At 31.8% G+C, this 22,208-nt stretch overlaps 2 protein-coding genes and 1 long non-coding RNA gene across 4 annotated transcripts; 2 read left to right on the plus strand and 1 right to left on the minus strand.

The window, feature by feature from the left end:
• Positions 1-2,233: 2,233 nt before the first annotated feature.
• LOC147066516 (uncharacterized) lies at positions 2,234-5,310 on the plus strand. Of its 2 annotated transcripts, none has more exons than XR_015071575.1 (3): positions 2,234-3,251; positions 3,462-4,070; positions 4,557-5,310. It is a non-coding gene; the product is annotated as an uncharacterized LOC147066516 (long non-coding RNA). The 2 variants fall into 2 exon arrangements; XR_015071576.1 differs by having other exon boundaries at positions 3,462-3,970; positions 4,500-5,310.
• An 889-nt stretch (positions 5,311-6,199) lies between these two features.
• On the plus strand, positions 6,200-7,593 carry LOC147066517 (uncharacterized). The gene is made up of 2 exons (XM_085955181.1): positions 6,200-7,200; positions 7,555-7,593. Exon 1 carries the CDS (start codon positions 6,596-6,598, stop codon positions 6,977-6,979), a length of 384 nt encoding a protein of 127 aa, XP_085811307.1. The 5' UTR covers positions 6,200-6,595; the 3' UTR covers positions 6,980-7,200; positions 7,555-7,593.
• Positions 7,594-8,288: 695 nt separating this feature from the next.
• Hs2st (Heparan sulfate 2-O-sulfotransferase) lies at positions 8,289-19,507 on the minus strand. Its single transcript, XM_085955180.1, has 5 exons — positions 19,225-19,507; positions 18,001-18,316; positions 13,235-13,373; positions 10,822-10,919; positions 8,289-10,218 (listed from the first exon to the last, which is right to left on the minus strand). The coding sequence occupies exons 1-5, from the start codon at positions 19,328-19,330 to the stop codon at positions 9,846-9,848; spliced, it is 1,032 nt and encodes a 343-aa protein (XP_085811306.1). The 5' UTR covers positions 19,331-19,507; the 3' UTR covers positions 8,289-9,845.
• Between the last annotated feature and the right edge of the window lie 2,701 nt (positions 19,508-22,208).

Genomic DNA, 22,208 nt, shown 5'->3' on the forward strand with positions numbered 1-22,208 from the left:
AAATAAATAGACGTTAGGTACTTATAGAAAAAAAATATTTAATATTACTATTTATATTTAAATGATTATATTATGATTTAATAGTTGATCAGAATGTAAATATGAAGACGTAAATAATGATTTAATCGTGCATATGTTTAAGTTTCAACGAAAAGAGTTTTTAATTTTATAAAGCCTTAGGCATGGTAATTCTCAATCCGCAATAAAAAAAACATTATGTTAACAGTAAAATGAATTAAAACTACTAAGTAGTAGATAGAAACTGATTAAAATTCTTCGTCTACGTTCTTTCTGTATAGGTACGTGTCTACGAGAGTGCGGCGTTCAATTGTCCTGGAGTCCAGTTGTCCCATTTCCAGGGGAAGGCAGGTAATGCGTAATATATAAATAGTGACATATTCCAGGAGGCAGAAAATTAAATAAAATATGCAAATAACTATGTATCTATAGTAACTTTTGGGAGCACGTTTCATGAATATGATATTTTTAAGGGCACGTCATAAAGCCACTAACGAAAATGGCGAGATTTGAAAGTCATGTCACCACATTTTATATTCTGTGATACGAATGCGCGTTAACATGATCTTACTCCCTACTACATTTTTCGTTTGTTAATTTATGGCTACGGCCGTATGTTCTAGCTTAACCACTGGGAAATGCCAATAGAAATGGCGTATTTCAAAAAAATACTACCTTATTCTTTGGTCAATAATTATTATAAAACAATCATTATTCGTAAGATGTTTATCATATTTGAATGGTCAAAGACATAGCTTAAAATCAGTATCTTTAGAAATCAAGTAGAATCAGTATCTTTTATCTTCAAATGTGTTAATCGCGTCCATTTTTTGAATAATAAAATGCCTAATTCTTGTCAAATTTGGGATCACAGAGATTATAAAATATAATTTTTTATCGTTAACATTTCACTATATATTGTTAACAGTAATTTTATTAATGGTTTTGTAAATGCGTTTAAAAATTAATAAACCTAAAAAATCTTAACACCATTGCACATGGATGTACTGAAATATGACTATATTCTAAAACATTAGATCGAGAGGTTTGAAAGAATACTATTTTATGTAATAAAAATACTTTATGCAGTCATCAAATCTTTAAAATAAATATAAAAGATAATAAGGCTTCAAAATTATATAAATAGATTATCTACAACGTTTAAGGAATGTCCAGGATCATGCTTTGAAAATAGCATAAAAGGTCCATTTTGACCTACGTGGCGCACGTAGGCCGTTAATATATGGTTCATTTTATCGAATTTCTAAGAATTCAACGATTCGATTTCGCAATATACTGCACAGGGAACCTGCGTTTTAAGTGTTTTACAATCGAGTATTTGATTAAATTAAAAACCAATTTATTCTTGTTGTTTCAAAAATATTATGTGTCTTTTTTCTTCGGCGCTCAGAGCGACCTGGTCCTGACCCAATTGGTCCAAACCGCTCCAAGACGGCAGTCTGTATTTACAGTAGGTACCTATAAGTACCACCCCCACTTATTACGTTAGCTCAACGTTTTCCGAATGAGTAGCCTTGAGCCCAGGTAAAGGGTCCCGACAAAACACTTTCACTACATGGCATATTGACTAAATTTTAGTAATTGTACTAACCGAGAACTGTAGTCTTTATACCACTCCACCTACCTATGGTATAGGAATGGGATGATTCGGCTCTGCTGCAGGCAACTAGACGACAAACATTTGGGCGCCATTAGATGAACAAAATGCAATAAATTCATGTACGTTACGACTTGAACGTACAATTAATAGAAAAGCAAGTCTAATATAAAATAACTACTTATAGTAAAGCGAGATTTGATTGATGCAAAGATTCATGTGAATGGTGTGCTTTCATATTCCAATATTGCACTGAGCTAAACGGTATTCCGCACCGCATAAGTAGGCAGGTACTGATTCAAAGATGACGCGTTCTGCGGTTTACTTATAAAATCGCTAAAAGAAGTTTCATTTTGACATCAGTGCCATTATTGTATGAAAAAAATATAAAAGCACACTCTTGTTTGAAATTTTGTATTAAAATTAGAAGTCCTTTTTGCTTCATTGTTTAGTAAACTTTAGGCTCTACAGTTTACCTTACCCTATGGAAGGTTTTCTTTAACATCATTAATTCTATAGTATATTCAATTTATTATTTATTTTCATGTAAGTACTCCCAATGCTAAGTTTTGGAAAGAGAATAATAAAAATACAATTAAAAAGACAATCAATTATAACATTTATTTTGGAAGCACTTGAATACATTCATAACTACAAATTTTATACAGAATTTACACAATAGTATAAAATATTTGCTAAAGGTACAACAGATGGCAGTTTATAATCAAACATCACATCAATTCATAAAATATTTTAAATATACGGAATTAAAAATGACAATATTTAAATACTTTCCTATGCATGGGATACTATTTCACAGATACAGGAGCTTAAATCCCACTCGAACCAATTCTAGGATTTTTGTGATAGGTAGTTTCTGACGCTTTTTTAAATTACATATTTTTAATATCTCTAATTGACAGACGCAACCAATAATACTGTCTACATACTTTTTATGTTTCTTAAGTGCCTATACAAAATCATTGCTTTTTTGTCTAATGATATTATGTTTAATTTAACATAATGTCATACATAATTAAGAACCTCAGAAGCATACCTACAGTAGAACATTGATTATCTGGACTTCAAATATTATGAGCATCAGTTTTATATGATAAAATAAAAAAATCTAACACAAAAAGGCTGAACCTTCAGAAGTAAAATAGATGTTTAATTACTTTTTCCAATCATCAATGGTTGCCATCATTGACAGTGCTTACGTTACGTGTACGACACTGTGTGATCCACACCAAAAATATAGATCTTCAATGTAATGCGGTATGTTTATAGTTTGGATAATCAAGGTTCTACTGTATTAAAAAAAAAATTACCAAAAAGGATTTGAACCCACATTCATTGCCATCCAGGTGGTGAGCTTTACTGAGACATTAGAATCCATATTGAGGTTTCGAAAAGGTCAGACAAGCATTTGTTTGGCTCTTCTGATACTGATTAAATTGTTTGTATCGATTCTCTGGTTTAGACCACATCAAATAATTCTTTCTACACCTTTTAACAGATCAACAGTCAAAAATAAACTTCAATCTTAAAATTGCACAGACTGGAAAGTGATAATTCAACTCTTGTTATTCGTGTCTATATTTTGTCTTTTTTAGTAAACATTTCAACAATTATATTAATACTATCGACTGAAGGTACTTGATGGAAATGAATTTAAATTCTAATGGATTCAAGCTCTGTACTATTTCATTTAAGTGTGTGTTTGCCTTTGGTGAGTGTACACGGCGCCTGAAGATGCCGAAAGGCGAAACCCGGGTCGCAAAAAAGGACTTAAATGGAATAGTACAGAGCTTGAATCCATTAGAATTTCAACAATTATTATTGACTCTGAATTTCTCAGTCAATTTAAATGGATTTAAATGTATGTGGGCGTTAATCACAGAACAGATAATAAATAGAATTCCGATAGGCTATATACCAATACAGTAAATTTTTGATGTGTGAGTGTCATACAAAAATGAACCAAGCACTATAGACGTGCAATAGTGGGTGTACACCAATATAAAATGAGCGTCAATGCATAAACCGAGAGCAGTTGTCAGTATTCGACATGTGACATATTCTTGACACGTGTTTAAATTTATCCTGTATTCTTCCTTACTCGAGATCGGTTGCCTGCTTCTCTTTACCCTTTAAGTATTTCAGTTCCCATTATTTCTGAGTTCCATGGCGTTAATGTATTACACTAAAATTATGAAGGACTTAGTCTTGTTACACATCGCTGTTTTTTAGAAGCAAAACAATAACCACCAAAAACACTAGTCATCCTATTTACACACATTTAGATGTGATATATAGGGAGCGGATTTATATGTAGCAAAAAACATAATTATATGCATGCACGTATGCACTTAAAATCAATAAAATATGCACTAAAACCGAAGAAATATGCAGTTAAAAATTGTCATTTTTTGTGGAAAAAAATTGTAAATACCCACTTTACCCAATATTACTGACAAAAAATCGAATAACTAGTTCGATATAATACGATAGCAGAACAAAAAAACACAAACAATGAATATAAAGTTAATCAATTACAATTTTCAAAATAGTTTTTTCACAAGTACAAATAATTGAATAATAAATGAAATGTAAACCAAACATAACTTTAAAAAATAAAAACGACACACTTAACTATTCCTAAATACGATATTCTGTTTTTTGCCTGAAAAAAATTACAATATTTTTTTTATTATGCTCTGGCATTAAATTTTTCCCCATAGGCATCTGTCAGTATTTTGTTTATATGCGGAAAATGACCTTTCAACGTCCACAGAGGTGATTGGACAAAATTTAAATAAAAGTGGTCAAGTTGAATTCACTATTACTGATAAATCCACAGCTCGAAGATGGCATTAAAAATGCAAGTGCATCTAAACTATCTACCTTCCTAACTTAGTTATATTTCGATTAAATAATTTAAAAAACTAAAATTATAAATTCAAAAGCTCTAAAATATGCATTTATTTATGAAATATGCACTAATGTCTCAAATATGCTCTAACGTCTCAAATATGCATTTATATGCACAATAAAATTTTATTTTTGGATTCTGTGTCTTTGAAAACAGATTTCTGTGCAACTCTCATAGTTGTGCATACACCCTAACAAAACATGCACTAGCATATAAATCCGGCCCCTATATATTATATATTATGTGACATAAAAGTGGCGTATGTAGTGTTTCTTAAAAAGAACAATGTGTAAGGAGACGAAACTTGGCTTTGAAACTTGTATTATAACAATCGAATACCTTGTAATTTTATTATTTATTAAACATCTCTTATAAGCTTTTAGCCTTAAAAACAACATTAATACTTAAAAACCATTTTATTGCAAAAACAATTTAACTTAAAATAGGTATAAAATAAATTCTTTCATATTAAGTATCTGAAAATTGCGAATATGTACTTAATCATAATTATAACATTCAATGTCAATATTCTATAAACGTTTTATCATTGTGTTTTTTATATATATTATCATGTCTGCTCAAAATGGCTTAGGAGATTTTTGTCAGAATTACTTGCATTTCATTCGCACAATTTATTTACAGGGTGACTGAAAATTTGGAATAATAATTATTAGTCTTGATTTATTAAACGCACATTGCAGTATTTTGAAATTAACAAAAAGCAACATTTTCCTAATATGTATGCAAAACTGTAACAATATATATCGATACACCAGTTCAATAGGGGAACAACTCAAAATTTAAAGGTTTTGAGTTAAGAATACCATTTGATGTAGAAATGTCTTCTCTTTATAATTCAGCAAAAAAAATAATTAAAAATTTCTTCAATGTGTCATAAAATCGAATAGTCCTTTCTAAGATTAATCAGTAATTCCATTATATAATCAAATTTATTTGTTAATTCGTTATTAAAATGTACAATTTCATTGTGCATTGATGAATTCCACTAAATCAAATACAAAAAAATATACACTTTCATCGAAATCAAGGCTTTAAAATTAAAATAAGAATTACTGCAAAAAATTCAAACGCCATTATCTCGGAACAAGGTTTTATGAGTTGTTCCCCTATTGAACTGGTGTATTGATATGTGTAAAAATTATAAAATAAATCAGTTATTCTGTATTTTGTAAAAAAAAAATGGCGACAAATCTATCATGGTTAATACACAAATTATAATCAAAAAGATAAATTTTAAATCACAAATGTTTAATAAAATGTATCCCCTTAACATTAACTACATATTAATAAATGGATAAAATTAATAAAATTCACATTTTACAGTACTTAAGTCGAGCCGTTTTATTAAACAATAAAAATATATTATTTGTCCCAATTTAGGTTAAATATTACAGATATATTTAGAGATATTTCCATGTCAGTCTGTTATGCCAATATTAATTTTTAAACAAATATAATATATTAATTCCATGCTAACCTTTTAATTAGGTATCTACTAATATTATATAAACAATAAAAAAATACTGAAACAGCAGTACAATTATGAAAATAAAAGTAAAATTAGTTAATACAATATAGGGGATGTTTAAAATAGTTATCAATAATATAAAAATATAACCATTTAACCTTTCAGTAGGGGAAGATGATGGAAAAAAGCTAATGTTCTGGATACAAATACAGATGCTCAGAACTGCTGATCTAGCTGTGAATTGTGCCTGGGAGCTCTCCCAGCCAATGTTTTGTGTAATAGCACCTGTCCTGATCCAGATTTCCCTCTGATTAGCGACGGACAAAACATCGAGAGCGCCGACAGCTTCAAGTACCTGGGGGAACACATCACGGAATATGGCATTTTGTAGAAAGAGCTCGCGATCTGAATGGGAATGGCTGGAGTAACATTCAACTCAATGCGGAGTGTCTGGGACTCACGAAGATTGTACTCGGTCAAAACCAAATGCCGCCTATTCGACGTTTCTGACGGTGCTGCTTTACGGTAGCGAATCATGACACCTTACGAAGGCTCAGAGCAACCGTATACTGAGCTTCGAAAACAGATGTTTCACACCAAGCAGCCTCTCATCACACTGAGAGTGAAGAGGCGACGTTGGACCTGGCTCGGCCACATGCTGCGGATGCCAGAAGAGAACCTCAACCTGGCTTGCCTGTTCTTCAAGTTGACCGGATTCCGGCGTCCTGGAAGGCCGCTAAATACTATCTATAGTGTATACGGCGGAGCTACGGGATGCTGGTTTGACCTGAAACGAAGCAAGACTGGCGAGCGACAAGGATTCTTGGAGGCGCCGCGTGGTGTCCATATGCTCCAACTAAGGGGCGGAAATGGCCGAAGAAGAAGAAAAAGCTCTCATATGGAACATTCTATCGGCTAAGGTAGAAAAAGATAATAATACTTCATAATTAAAAGCAATTATTTCAAATTAAAAACTGCAAGCAATTATCATTCTATGACTTAAAAAAATACAAACTAATTCTGCCATGCCATCTTTTAGAGAATTGGACATAGAAAGATGCTTCCAACAAAAAAATGTCCTTTAAGAAAATGTGTTTTAATTTTCATAATAAAATAAACTTAATGTTTGATATACAGTAGGCGCTCGGTAATCCGATGTTCACCAATCCGGCACGTCCAATAGTCCGGCATTTTGCAACTCAGCTCTCTTGCTCTATAATCCGGCAGGTTTCACATTAAACTGCCAGATTACAGAGCGGAGAGCCGTTCGCTCGGCAGTTCGGTGCCCGACTTTGACAGATAAACACGTGTTTCCTATATAAATCCAATAATCCGGCATTTCCGACAATCCGGCATAGGTGAAAAAATATGGGTGCCGGATTACTGAGCGCCTACTGTATATACAAAATGACAAAACTGTTGTTTTCAAAACATAATATTTCGGGCATTCTGACTCATCGCTAATCAATGTCGTATAACTATTGCAACCGGTAGGTGTTCAAAAATCTATTACGGCAAATAAATTTATCTTAACAGAACACTCATAAATATAACAGCAAAATTTAACTAACTGAATTATATTTTTAAATCTACATTTTAAATAGGCATCTAGTTATGATAATATTTAATCGAAACATAGTATTTGAACTCCATGTAATTGATAAAAAACCATCTATTAGCTTCATACAAAATAAACACATCAATCATTTTTTTGGCTCTTAGTTATTTTGCCAGATTCCCCGCAATATCTCAATTTATTCAATAAACATTATAAGAATATTAGTAACATAAAATGATTGCAGTTATTAATATAAAAAACAACTAAAACATAATAATAGTCATTACACATATTGTGTTAGTTTACAATAACAATAAAACAAATATTGTAAATAGTAATTATAAAAAACTTATACTATAATATTAATAAAGTTAGTGACAGTTTTATGACATCTCATCAATTAAATTTTATTGAGTGATTTTATTACTTATTATAAATTTTTACTATTATAATCAATCTTGGATTTCATGTAGGCTGTAAATAAATCACAGAGCCCCAAATATATAATTATAAAAAAAAAACAATAATTCTTAAAAAGTAAAATGCTTTTCCATCACTGCATGTGCATACACTTATACATATGAAACGCTTAGTTTAAATGGTCTTCACTTCCTTTTACATCGGCTATTGTTACGATTTTTTTATTAACTCATATATTTTTATATTTTTTCAACACTACTAAGAGCCCCATTTACAGTACCTATTATAATAGTAGCAGAAACACCCCAGGTTTTGATAAAATCATATACAGGTAACCTCGTTCAGTGCAACCTCGGTGTTGGCGAATTCAATATATTATTGAGACTGATTTTTTTATAATATTTTTGTCCCGCACTTGTTTTCACATGTGCAACATGCCAGGAATCATAATGAGTGGAATCTCGAGCTTATAATCTTTCTCGCTCGTTCACACATAATTAAGTTTACAAGCGTGAGTAAAATAAAAGTAAGCCAACACGTCACAGACAGGCACCGCAGGGTAAACTAGATTCTTTCTTGCAACGTGGAACAAAATAAATGTTATTTTTTTAGTTTATTGCAAAGTTATATTACTTTTATTTTGTTTATCTTTATGATGTATTCTGTTTTTTTTTTTTAATCTTTTGATTATTGTGAAATTTCGCTTATCCATATTGTATTCCCTGCAATCATCGAGGGGATGTTACCTGTATTATGCCCTCACCAGGAATCAAAACCAGAGCTGGATGGATATATTGACCCAAACCCCTTCCAAACCAACTCATATGTTAGGTATCCATTTATATATTATACAAAACCAGCAATGCATATATTTGTATAAAATTTTAAACTCAATTGAAAGAAAAACGAATAAATCGCACTTACAATAAGTTAGAACTGTGGTGACGATATGTTAAAATTTCCGTTACCCAACAACACTGCTATAAAAATTCTACTCATCAATTATTACAGTACAGTAAAACCTCTTTAGTAAGAACACTGATAATTCGAAATTCACCGTAATTCGAAATTTTTGGGAAAAAAAAGTCCCTTGAACATTATTTTCATATAAAACCATACCTTTAATTCGAATTTCGTAATTCTAAATTATTTCAGTGTCCTGGCATATGAAAATATTCAATAAATCGTAATAACGTACACTATTCCATTGAAAATTGTGACAGACTTTTTTTAAAACATCATAAATTGCTTATTTTACGAAGGTAATAAAAATAATCCTGACATTTTATGACCCAATTTGGTAGGCACATTTATGATCGGAAACGAAATTAATGAAAAAAAAAAATTTTCCAAATACATTTCATAAATCGTAATTCGAATTTTTTTTTGATTTTCGGTCCCATGGAATTCGTATTAACGAAGTTTTACTGTACACATGTACATGGTTTTACATAAATCTTATGCTTTTGACACTATTGTCTATTGCAATTTGTCATATTATTATGTTCTCAAGAAACCTAATGATTCCTCTAAAGAAAAAAAATATTATTGGCAAAATGTATTTTAAATGAAGTTCGATATATTACAACACAAACTCATTGAATTAATAAAAAAAATACCTACAAGCCTCATATAAATTATATTATTAAATCAGTTTTTCGGCTCTCCTGTAATGTTGGTAATATTGTAGATAGGCCATATTGACAGATACGACTGTCATGGGTTATGGACACTGTATTTATGTCACACGTACCTATCAACGGAAGGTACTGTACGAAAAATTCTCACATTATTACAATCAATTCCTTTACTTGGGTCGAATCTTCTCATAGAAAAATGTTTGAACAACACTATTCGGGTCTTTATTCAGTAATGTTTTCTTCTTCATAAAATTAAATTGCTCAAGTGCGAATTCATAGAGTTCATTTTCCATCTTCCAAACCGTTGACTTCTGCATTTTACTCACTGTTTTGTCGGAAGGGGTTACTTTGGCCGTGGTCAGACGCAGATGTGACTTGTTGCTGCTCATAAAATGCTCCGTGGCTCCCTTGAACATCCTGGGCAGGGTTAATTCAAGAATGGAAATAAAATCTAACATCTCTTCAGTAACGCCGACAACGAGATAGTGATCCAACAGATTTTTTTTAGCCTGTTCAAGCGCCCATTTATTTCCTGGTTTCCTGTAAATACCACAATACATATTTATTAACATTGCATTATAAATTCATACTAAGACCTTATTTTACCACGTTTTTATTAGCTCGTATTCTTGTTTGTCCAATACAAATCTTGCAATCGATTTTAAACTAACTTCCCGACTAACTAGACATTTGAAACTTTTAGAATATATCAGAACACGATGACAATGCATTCTTTTAATACTTTTAGCCACCTTTAAGCAGAATTAAATTCATTTTCAGTTAATTCTGTTTTGTATGGAAAGTTATTTCGGAAAAAAGTCGTAAAAAGTAAAACACTATTATTGGTTGCTAAGGGGGTCCTAGCAAAAAAATTATTAATATATACATGCGTTACTATGGAAATCAATACGATATGTCAAAATGACATTTCAGTATTCTATATGTATTCAGTATTTCTATCAAGTACAAAAAAAAGTTTTTATTAATACATAGAATTGTCAAGTTTATATGATTCAACAGAAAATTTAAAAACGTGGTAAGTATATAAAAAGTTCTTTTTATCTTGTATTATCTATCTATTATTTTGATTTAATTAAAAGAATCGTCATTAGCCAATATAACAAATTATATAAAAATATTTACCAGCAATCGGCCGCATGTCCACAGAAGAAAGGAATTTGAAGCCACATATTGTTCGGGTCACAATCGGCCTGATTTAGTTCGACACACTCGTCAAATGTCTAAAATGGAAGAAACAAGTTTATAACAAAGGTAGCTGACAAAATGAGGTCTTATGTATGATCACAATACTGAAGCCCCATAAGGTCCAACTGTTGCATTAAAATTCAAAAGCTGCTGAACTTTTTTGATCCATGCATGCAATCTTGCAACTTGCACGATAATTTTCTTATTATGGCCACGACAATACGTACTGTCAGCAGTAAATCCATGCACATGTAAATGGGGTATAAACTTTAATGACAAAAACAATCATAAAAATATTATGTAATTCATAAGATGGACGAATGCACATTTTATAATAATTTTTTTTAATTGCAGTTAAGTACAGGCGGTCCTTGACTTTCTGATAATGCAAAAACAGCAAGTAAAAGCAGGTTCAACAAATTTAAACTGTAGATATTCGTTACATAATATTAACCTAATCACTGCCAGCCAGGCCATTTTCGGAATAAAATAAATCCTTTAAAAAATATGAAATAGGAATGGAATGATAAATATTTGTGAAAACTTAGCAACACAACATGTTTATCAAGTTTATGGTGAATATTTTCACATTAAAATGGTAAATATTGTTGAGAAAATATATACGGAATGTTTATTCAGAAGTTATGACGTTTACAAGAACCCGCGAATATATTCGTCCGTGGCCTGACGCGCCATACATGCTTTGGCGAGTTAATTCGTCCGTGGCACGGATCAGGTTAAATTCACTGGAGAAGCTGCCAGTACAGATAAAGGTGTTGCAAATGAATTTATTTCCTCATTGTCCAAAATATTCAAAAATACACTTTTTGACTTTTTTTTTACATTGCTCCACTTTTAGCAATTATGTACGAAAGTCGAGCACCGCCTGCCTGTACATTGTATCTTTGAATTAAAAAATATTTGTTTTTCTTTAAAAAGTTTCTGGATACCTACTTACGTATTAATCAATTAAAATACTTCTTCTAAATCATTAATAAATTGTATTAGATAGAATTCGTATTCTATCGCTAGATGCCCCTAGTAAAACTACAGTAGCAATGGACTTAATTTCCCCCTATAACTTGTAAATTACTGTTAATTACTTTCTAGAAAACAATCAACTAAACATATTTTTAGTTATAATGAACGTAATTTCATACAGAAAATAGGTACATTTCAATAAAGGTAGCCTTGCTAGTAAGTACTTTGCGAAAACTATTACGTATAGATATCGCTATTATCGTGTAATAAATAACTGAAGAGGTCACATGAACAACGCTGTATGATATATTATTATTTCGGGCTTTATTGGCTCAAGTTTGCACAGTTGCTGTATATCAAATTACACACAGTTCACACATTCAATTTCAGTGAAATTTGATAAAAAATATAATATTAAAATTTATAATTGATTAAAACACACATTGAAGAGCATTTTTTACATCATTAACTGAAATAAACAGTTTTTTTAGTTCCTGTAAAATCACCTCCAAAATGTGCCATAGGTACAGCATTGTTCAGTCACCCGAACGACAATAATTACTTCAATAATTATAAAAAAATCGGTGTGTGTACTTATTTACGCGCGTTAGAAGTTATACTTCTTTGGCGTAACAAAACTTGTGATAAACTAGATTCTTCGACTAGCTCTTAATTATCTTGTTAAATTACACACTCAAGAAAAAGGACCGCTTATTCGCTTATTGGAACACAGTTGGTTTATTTCTATACACTTTAACTTATATTACTAAATTATATAATTATTTATCGTTGTTTTTATTTTTAAAGTAACAACTGCCACTATGACGTTTAATAGTTTGTTTACCTAAGGAATTGCAAATGGCCAACAATAATAAATTCGCTGCCTAGCAACGGAACAATTCTAAACTATAATATTATACTGTATAATCGTCACTATTGCAGTATCATGGTGTCGCGTGATGGTTGTGCGTTTGGCTGATAACCGAACAATCGTTGGTTCGAATCCAATCGAGTGTATTTTTTGTGTGAAAAAATAAATTATGTGTTACATGTCACACGCCAAAAATACACTCTGATCTAACTTTCCAAACATGCCTAAAGAAGTATAACTTCAATAAAAGAAAATTGAATCCGCAAAAATGTTGTATTAGATGGTACTTTGTATTATCTTTATAAAATCATAAATTATTTTTAACGTAAAAAGTTGGTGCACGTTGAAATAACAAAGAAAGGCAGAAAATACTATTTTATAAATTATTTCATAGGAATATTGTAATGTAACCAAACCTACCAAAACTTATTAGTAGGAACTATAAATTATCTAAATACTCTGCATCGATATAGGTACAGTACAAAATAAAATACATACCGTTGTGTCTCCATGTTTTTTTCTGATCAAATTGGCTCGGAAATTATCTCCGTTCCTAAGAAAGTAGTAATATGATACAAGTCTGTCTAGAGGTTTCCTTATTAAATTAATATACATTGGCTTCGAAGTTATTCCTAATCTGTGAACAAGCAACATTGAAAAATTAGTAAAAACTAAGTTAGTTCAAAGGGTTCGGACTATAACTGGCGATTCCACAACATTCTTAGTGAAGACGAATTGATAGACATAAAAAAAATATAACTCTGTATGTTAGCATATTGAAACTCTTAGTCGGCTCGCACATCGGAACTCGTCTTGCCTAAAAACGTGTCGAATACGTCGATGTGACGTCATTGTTATTTAACGAAACAACGTAACACGCGTTGCCAAATGGAGCTTCGCAGATTGATCGAATGCAACTGTTTCGTCTGAAAAAAACATCTGGCTGTTGCATTCGACATGTTGCATCCTTCTCGGGCTCCGAGTCGGAGGGTCGAAGTCACAAAAAAACACCTACGAATTGGTCATTCCTATACCGGCTCGCCGATTACTGCATTTAAATATAAATACGTTTCGAAGGCTACGCACGACTGTCGCTAGATAGATGTGCGAGGTTGTGTCATGCAACACTGGCCGCCCGTTGTCGGAAGTTTTGATTTATGGTCAGGCACACGAGGCGAGTTGTGATGTGCGAGCCGGCTTAGGCTGCAGACATACAGCATTGCAGTAGACGTGCGTCGACGCAGGGTCTTATGTGATTCCGATTACATCCGATTAGAATCACCAATTAAATAAAACAAATCCAGCTGGTGATTCTAATCGGATGCAATCGGACTCAAATACGACCCTGCGACAACGCACGTCTACTACGATGCCGTGTATCTGCAGCCTTATTTACAACCCTGCCATGACGTTTTATTATATTTCAGTACCTACATGTGACATACTGTTTGTGGTTTTCTACATAAATCTCTAATTAATGATGGTTTATTGTATAAAAAAAGTTTTACACTTATAATAATCATGCGAGGCGTTTTATACAAATGCAGTCCTGACAAAGACATCTAGTGTTGATGTTTGACAGTTAAAATTATAATGCTCACCACCCACCCATTCGTAACAAATTCAAAATTCTTGGTTTACCTTGACTATATTCTACACATCTACATAATAATTTATGGAATTGACTAAGTGAATCTAAAATTGTTTAAATGCTTGAAGTTTTTGAAAAATGTGGGCAATAGTGTAAAGTTTTGCTGCAAATGAATCTGCCATGTGAAATTATTATAAATTCAGATTCATCATATCGATGATACCTTAGTTCTATAGGGAAATAACTCAAAATACCTTGTTCTAAGATAATGGCTTTTGAAAATTTTGCACAAATTCTCATTTCAATGTTAAAACCTTGGTTTTTTAAGTAAATGTGTATATTTTACAATTACAACGTTTTTCTTAGGCCGTATTCTTATTTTTCCGGTGGTTGTTTGTTCGGTACAAATCTTGCAATCGATTTTTAACTAACTTCCCGACTAGCTAGACATTTGAAACTTTTAGAATATATCAGAACACGATGCCAATGCATTTTTTTAATACTTTTAGCCATCTTTAAGTAGAATTGAATGCATTTTTAGTTAATTCTGTTTTGTATGAAAAGTTATTTCGATACCATTATTGTTTGCTATGGGGTCCTAGCAACTAAATTATTAATAATATATACGTGCGTTACTATGGAAATCAATATGGAATGACATTTCATTATTCAGTATTTCTATCAAGCACAATTTTTTTGATCGTTTAAGCTAGTCAAGTCAAGTTTATTTGATTCAACAGGAAATTTAAAAACGTTGTATATAAAAAGTTCTTTTTATCTTGTAATTATTTTTATTTAGTTCAAATGAACTTAGAAATGCACAATGAAATTTTACAGTTAAAAAATAATCAACTCAGGCATTCCCGTTTATAATTGAATTAATGATTAATCCCAGAAAGGGTTATTCGATTTTTTGATCCATTGAGGAGATTTTTGATTGAATTCTGAAGATACGACCTTTTTACATCGAATGGCATTATTAACTCAAAATATTGAAATTCAAGTTGTTTCCCTGTATAGGCAGGTTATCGATATATTTTGCCTGCATCTTCATAGTAGATTTTCTGCAAAATCTTGTATTGTTTAATAAAAAAGATTACTTCTAAAATTGCTTATTTATACTCCAATTAAACAGAATACTTGAAATAAATATCAAGGCGATAAAAGTTATCAATGGATATTAATATAAGTAATACAATAAATATGATAAGATGCATGTTTACATTGCAACACTTCCGATGCATTGACAGATACAAGACAATAAATTAAGTGTAAAACATTTATCTTGACCCTGGCCTGTATGGGCCATGTATTTTCTTCATTACATGTAACATTTAATAATACTGATTAGACCGTTTCCTTTGTAATTTTAAACACTACAGTACATCCAATTAGATGATGTTGAAGAAAACTTTTCTCTTTAGAGATAGATTATAAATATATGAAAATGAAACAAAATAATTACAAGATAAAAAGAACTTTTTATACCTATACCACGTCTTTAAATTTTCTGTTGAATCATATAAACTTGACAACTCTATGTATTAATAAAAACTTTTTATTGTACGTGATAGAAATACTGAATAAATATTATAGAATACAGAAATGTCATTTTGACATTTCATATTGATTTCCATAGTAACGCATGTATATATTAATAATTTAGTTGCTAGGACCCACTTAGCAAGCAATAATAGTGAGTGGTAAATATTACTTTTAACGAATTTTTTCCGAAACATACAAAACAAAATTAACTGATTCAATTCTGCTTAAAGATGGCTAAAAGTATTAAAAGAATGCATTGTCGTCGTGTTCTGATATATTTTAAAAGTTTCAAATGTCTAGCTAGTCGGGAAGTTAGTTAAAAATCTTGGAAAAACAAGAAAATTTTTTTACTACACAAGAAAAAATCTGTACCGGACAAACAAGAATACGAGCTAATAAAAACGTGGTAATAAAAAGAGGACCCCTGGTCTACTATTTCTCATACAAACACTGGAAAAAAAAGCAACTCATTGTTTGTTGCACAAAAAAAATTAAACTAGAATTTGCTTCAGCGATTTTGATATGGAAACCACATAAAGAATGCAACATCTTTGCTTATACAGTGGAACCTCTCATAACGAGCAATTCGCATAACAACCAAAACAAATTGTAAAAAAATGGCTCCCTTAACGAGCATTATTTCATATAACGAGTCAAAAACAAATAGACAGCTTTCTAGTAAAAAATAATTAGTTATTATCATAAATAATAATAAATAATTTTTTTTCAATAAACGTTACAAATAAAAACAATTGAGTATTTTTTTCAGTATGGAATGCATTATCGTATTTTACATTAATTTATATGGGAAAAATTGTTTCGCTTAACGAGTGCTTCACATTACGAGCAATGTTCCCTCTAAGGTGTGCGCGTGTGCACGAAACCATCACATGTACAATTCTTTGACTCATTTCTCGGAAGGTGAAGGTCAAGTGTGACTAAGGCAAGCACGCAAGTGAAATTTTACATTGAGTGGGATCACCATATCCCTCCTGTTCTATCGCGGGCCAAAGTATAGATACGAAAAGAAGATACGTATGTTAGTGTTTATCATTTTAATTTAGCTTCTATGCTTTCTGTATAAGATATTCATAGCACAGATATTCCTGAAAATTATGCATTCTATTTCTTTGAAAATTTACCGCACCGGATGACACCAAGGCACAGATGCGTTGATGATCCGCACACACAATACAAAAATTAGAGGGAACGTTGATTACGAGTAAGATTCTGGAACGAATTATGCTCGTTGTGAGAGGTTCCTCTGTACTAGTATTTTTTAATCTATTCCTTAATTATCCAGCAACCAATAAATCGATTTTAATAACCCATTGAAAACAATCGGCGCCAATTTGATGCAGCAATATTGACAATACGGACAATCAGTGTCAATTTGGCACCACTTGTCCTGGAGTAAAGGATTTTTTAAATATATTTTCTAAAACTCTATGTTAGTACCTACCTAAGTACATATTTTAAAAAGACAATTATTAATTGAAATCATTGTAGAACTAAATATTGAAAATAAATATATAATAAAAATGTAGCAATTTCTTGTAAATTTTACTACAGAATTAAATCGGTTTAAATTTGTATCAATGGATTAGAAAAAATTCATGTAGGTAAGTACCCAAAATTTTACATTAGCGATCAATTTTCTATGAATCAATTGCATGCATATTTGTGATATTGGAGTGTCAATATATTTCAATGAGGTTTGATTTTTTCTCTGCCCCCATATAAAAGAAAAATGGGTACTGTTCGGTTATCAGGAATACAGCGGAAAACACACTTTGAAAATACCCGATATACTGGATTATTTGTTAGTTTGGGTTAGTTTAGGTTAGGTTAACCTAACAAATAATCCAGTTTATCGGCTATTTTCAAAATGTGTTTTCCGCTGTATTCCTGATAACCGAACAGTACCGAAAAATGTATATTGCCCACTTTCAGTTTGGGCTCACTTGCATTATAGCGATATAGAATCTCAGTGGCTGAAAACCACTCCATACTACATAATGAGTTGATACCGCATTGACTGTATAACTGTATGTTTCGTATGCATCAAATCTATGTGAATTTAACTAAAAGCTTATCTTATATGGTAAATCAATGACATTTTTATTACCTGTCAAAATTTAAAAACGCCATGTGCCCATGGTAAAGGGCTGGCTTAACAGCATTCCATGTTGTAATATTCTGAGCAAACTTGTATTGGTTGTTGAGAGACATCACGTGCATGTTGGCCGTTATGTTAATGTGCAAAACTTTGAATGCGTTCTTTTTGCAGAGGTCATACGCGACTCCGACAAAACTAGTTGAACCCGTCTTGGGAACCCGATTGTAAACCACAACGAGTTCATTGTCATTTTCTACATTGCTAACTACTCTGCTTGGTTCGTGGATCGGTGGCTCTCTTAAGCGAACCCGTGCCACTGATAATTCTGAAACAAAAAAATATTATTAATACCCATCTTCTAAACATTAGTATTTGTTCATCTAATTAATTTACTTTATTGTTATTTCTTGGTGGTAGGCCAAATTAAATGAAAACACTAATATTCTTGTATTATTTTTATTGTACCTTTTCAACATTCTATATTTAACAATAATTAACAAAGAATCAGTATTGTCCGTTAAGACATTTTACATTAACGGGTGACAAATCATTAAAAGTCAAACAATTTAAACTATTTAGTGCAACACCACATCCTACTTGAATTTGAATTATATTTATATTTGAAAATGTCCTCGCTCAATCATTAAACGTACGAAAAACCCACTTCCAATTACTATATTCACACCCATTTTGCAGTGTAAATATAGTTCATAATTGCATTTGCAATTTACATCTCATTAAAATTGTAACAAAGGTCACATGGACATGTCGAACAGATAGATTCCAGTCTCGCCCTTTGTCTGTGGTGTTTGCCAAGCTCATAGAGCTTGCCAGCCAGTGAAACCGCCATTTCCAATCAAAAATTGACTGGTGTAATGGTCCAGAGTCAAAGCGGTTATTCATCATTTAATATCAGGAAAGAACAACTAAGTATATTGTCTGCGTGCCATTGACAATCTGGCGCTATATGAATGGATGAGACAACTTTGACAGGCATTGTTTTCTCTGTACGTGTATGGAAAGTGATACACTTTTTAATCTTATCATATCAGAAGTGATTTCTTAATACAGTCATGTTAGAATAATACATATACAAGCATAATAATGAGGGTCAAAGTCACATGAAATGGTGGTAAGTACTTAAAATACATTAATAATTTTATATTGAATATTATATTTAAATATTCGAAATGAAATTAAGTAAATAGAAAAAATACAATAATGATTCTTTACCTAAATTTCTGAATTCATCTTCTACTCGGGATAACTGCGATTGAAAATAAACAATGATTAATGTGATGACAACTAAAATTAAAAACACCCACAATCTGGGATGCATTGTTTTCGATTGCTACCAGTAAATTAAGTACAAAAGGTCATGGACGAAATAATGAGGTTCATTATTAAAATCAACAATATAAACTGTAATCGTTCGAAATAGAAATCGACGCTACACGGCGATACGTGACAGATTTTTTACGACCCGACCACCTACGCCGATAGCCATTTTTTACACAATGTTGAGTGTTGACAAATCAAACGTCAAACCTGACAAGCACACTGCACAGTAGGAATCTTCTATACCCACCATCTACTATCGAATTTAACAGATGGTACGAATCTAGGATAAATTGATACAACAGAGAGGGGTTGAATTCTTTGATAGAAAACTATATTAGTATGTGGCTAATTTTTAGACTAGCGATATCTAGCGACAGAATAAAAAGCATGCAATTTAGTAAGGCTTTCAATTTTATTTATTCAAGTCAATATTCAGTCGGCCTTCCGGAAAAATATGCACCTAGCGGAAAAATATGAAGCTTACAATTTTAGAGTATTTTATTGATAATGTGAATGCGCTCAAACACCTAGCGGAAAAATACTAAGCATGCAATTTGAGACATTTTTTGGTAAAAACATATTAGGTACCTACCTACGTCATAAAAAGACATTTTTATTGAAACTCAAAAACAAACGTACCTACAATGAATTTAAAAATATATAAAATGTGAATTTAGTTAAAGAATGTTTTTCTGACGTAGGATTGAAAAGAATTTTGACTAAGTAATACAAAGTTTTAGTATTTTTTTATACTTACCTATTTATTTTAAGCAACATAGATTTTTATAAAAAAAAGTGTATTACTTATTTATATTGTTTGACGTTAGTAGACTGTAAACGGATAGGAAGAGTCTACAAATATTGGAAGGGCACTGACAGGTTTGGAGGCCCCTTGTATTTTTTTACCTGTGCGGTTATAAGATGTCTGGATTTTTTATGGTTTCATTATTTTTAAAACTAAGACATTGTCGGCACTAACACGCGACCGCATCGTCTGCTTCGTGGAAAACCGTCAGGCGCCACGGCTCTCAAAGGTTGTATAATATTCCTTCATCTGCCGCCCTTTATAAAATGTCGCCCCTTAACAGCGTACCTCCTGCCCATGGAACTTTACTATTTTGCGACACCTTAGCTACGTCACTCTTACGCAGCGTACGTATTCGAGTAGAAATGCAATAACTATGGTATGGTATCATCACTTCCGTTTTATGCTACGTCCTACTATCAATGTACATATTTATTATATTGGGATAAAAATGGAAAGAGTGTATATTCTTTTTTATGGATGACATGGTCAAAGATGAAGGAAGAAAACTTTCCTTCAAAAGTAAACACATACTTTTTGAATGACTCTTCTACATAATTAGTAAGTATACAATTAATAGCGCAATAGGGGACGTGACATCCCGTGACGATAGGCAGCCCATGCGTTGCTTAGGAGAAAATTATAATTGGCGGCAAACGAAGGAACGAATACGATCCATTAAGATATTAAAAGGAGTAGTTAGGTATGCACCTAATAATAACATAATTCTACATACAGTTTGTGACCACAAATGAAAGGGGACGGCATTCTAAGTCTGCCTAATGGCGGCACTTTGCCTATGTACGTCACCGATAGGATATAATCAGCTTAAAGCTTTGTAAATGTGTAGGTACATCAGAATTTAATTGCATTCATCTGATTAAGATAACCGAGAAGTAAATAAAATATGACAGTTATTTATTTACATAAAAGTTGAGGTGGTAAACATGGGAGGGGGCGGCATTTTTTAGTTTGCGTCAGTGATGGACAAGTAGACAGGGGCGAACTAACAGTTATATTACATTTTATAATATCGGAGCAGCAGTATTTTTTTTTATGCAGGTGACGCAATCGATTTAAAAGAGTCATAGATTATTAAATTACACCAAACTCTTAATAGATGCATATTTCTGACAAATTGAGAAAAAATATTATCCAAAGCGTAACATCAAAGAGGTCAATAAGAATATAACTACTCAAACAGATACGTAGGTGGACACTAAAAAAACATATTTTATATTTATATTATGTGTCATATTCAAAAATAATTAATTTTAGACGAAGGACGTGATGTGAAGCGCCTAGTTTCAAAAGCCCTTAAAACGGTTTTTGAAAATTTTTGAGTTAGTTATGTACTTAATTAGATGGATATTTTTGTTACCTATATGATGGCCAAAGATTGAACATTAAAAAACGCCAAAAACAATCAATACGTATGATCAAAAATTAGGGTAAATTTCAAAACCCGCTAAAATGGTTGGGTGTACTTTTCAAATACCCCTAAAATGGAAAGCCAAAGTACTCCTTAGAATGTGACGAATTAAAAATTATTAATAGATATGGTTTTTTCTCATTTTTCTCAGAACTTCCTAAAATCGTTTTAGGGGCTTTAGAAACTAGGCGCTTCATGTATGGTTTTTATTTTATCGTGGAAGCCTAAAAATCAGTCAGCTCGTCGGCCCTCCGCTCTCGATATATTAACACGGATAATATCAATTGAAATGACAATAGCTACCTACAATTAGATCATATTTGTTTAAATATTATGTTTACTATTTATGTAGATACCTACTTACCCTGTAGATTTTCTAATACACCCAGTTGAAAAGCTTAGATATTGTGGTCGCCTGTTGCGTCAATAACTTATTATTCAACTATGATTATTAAATTTGTATTATGTATTGAAAATGTAGATACTTACAACGATCCGATAGGTAACCACATACACCTAATATTCAATATCAAAGTAAATTAACAAGCCTTATTCAGAATCCTATGCCCCCCACACGAGGGAGATTGACAGGGTTTTGCCTGGGGGTCTGGAATTCTGGGTGGCAATTTTAATGATCAC

This window comes from Rhyacophila brunnea, unplaced genomic scaffold (assembly GCF_057557595.1).
Source record: "Rhyacophila brunnea isolate RB1 unplaced genomic scaffold, BYU_Rbru_1.0 scaffold_5, whole genome shotgun sequence".
Taxonomy (NCBI): Eukaryota; Metazoa; Arthropoda; class Insecta; order Trichoptera; family Rhyacophilidae; genus Rhyacophila; species Rhyacophila brunnea.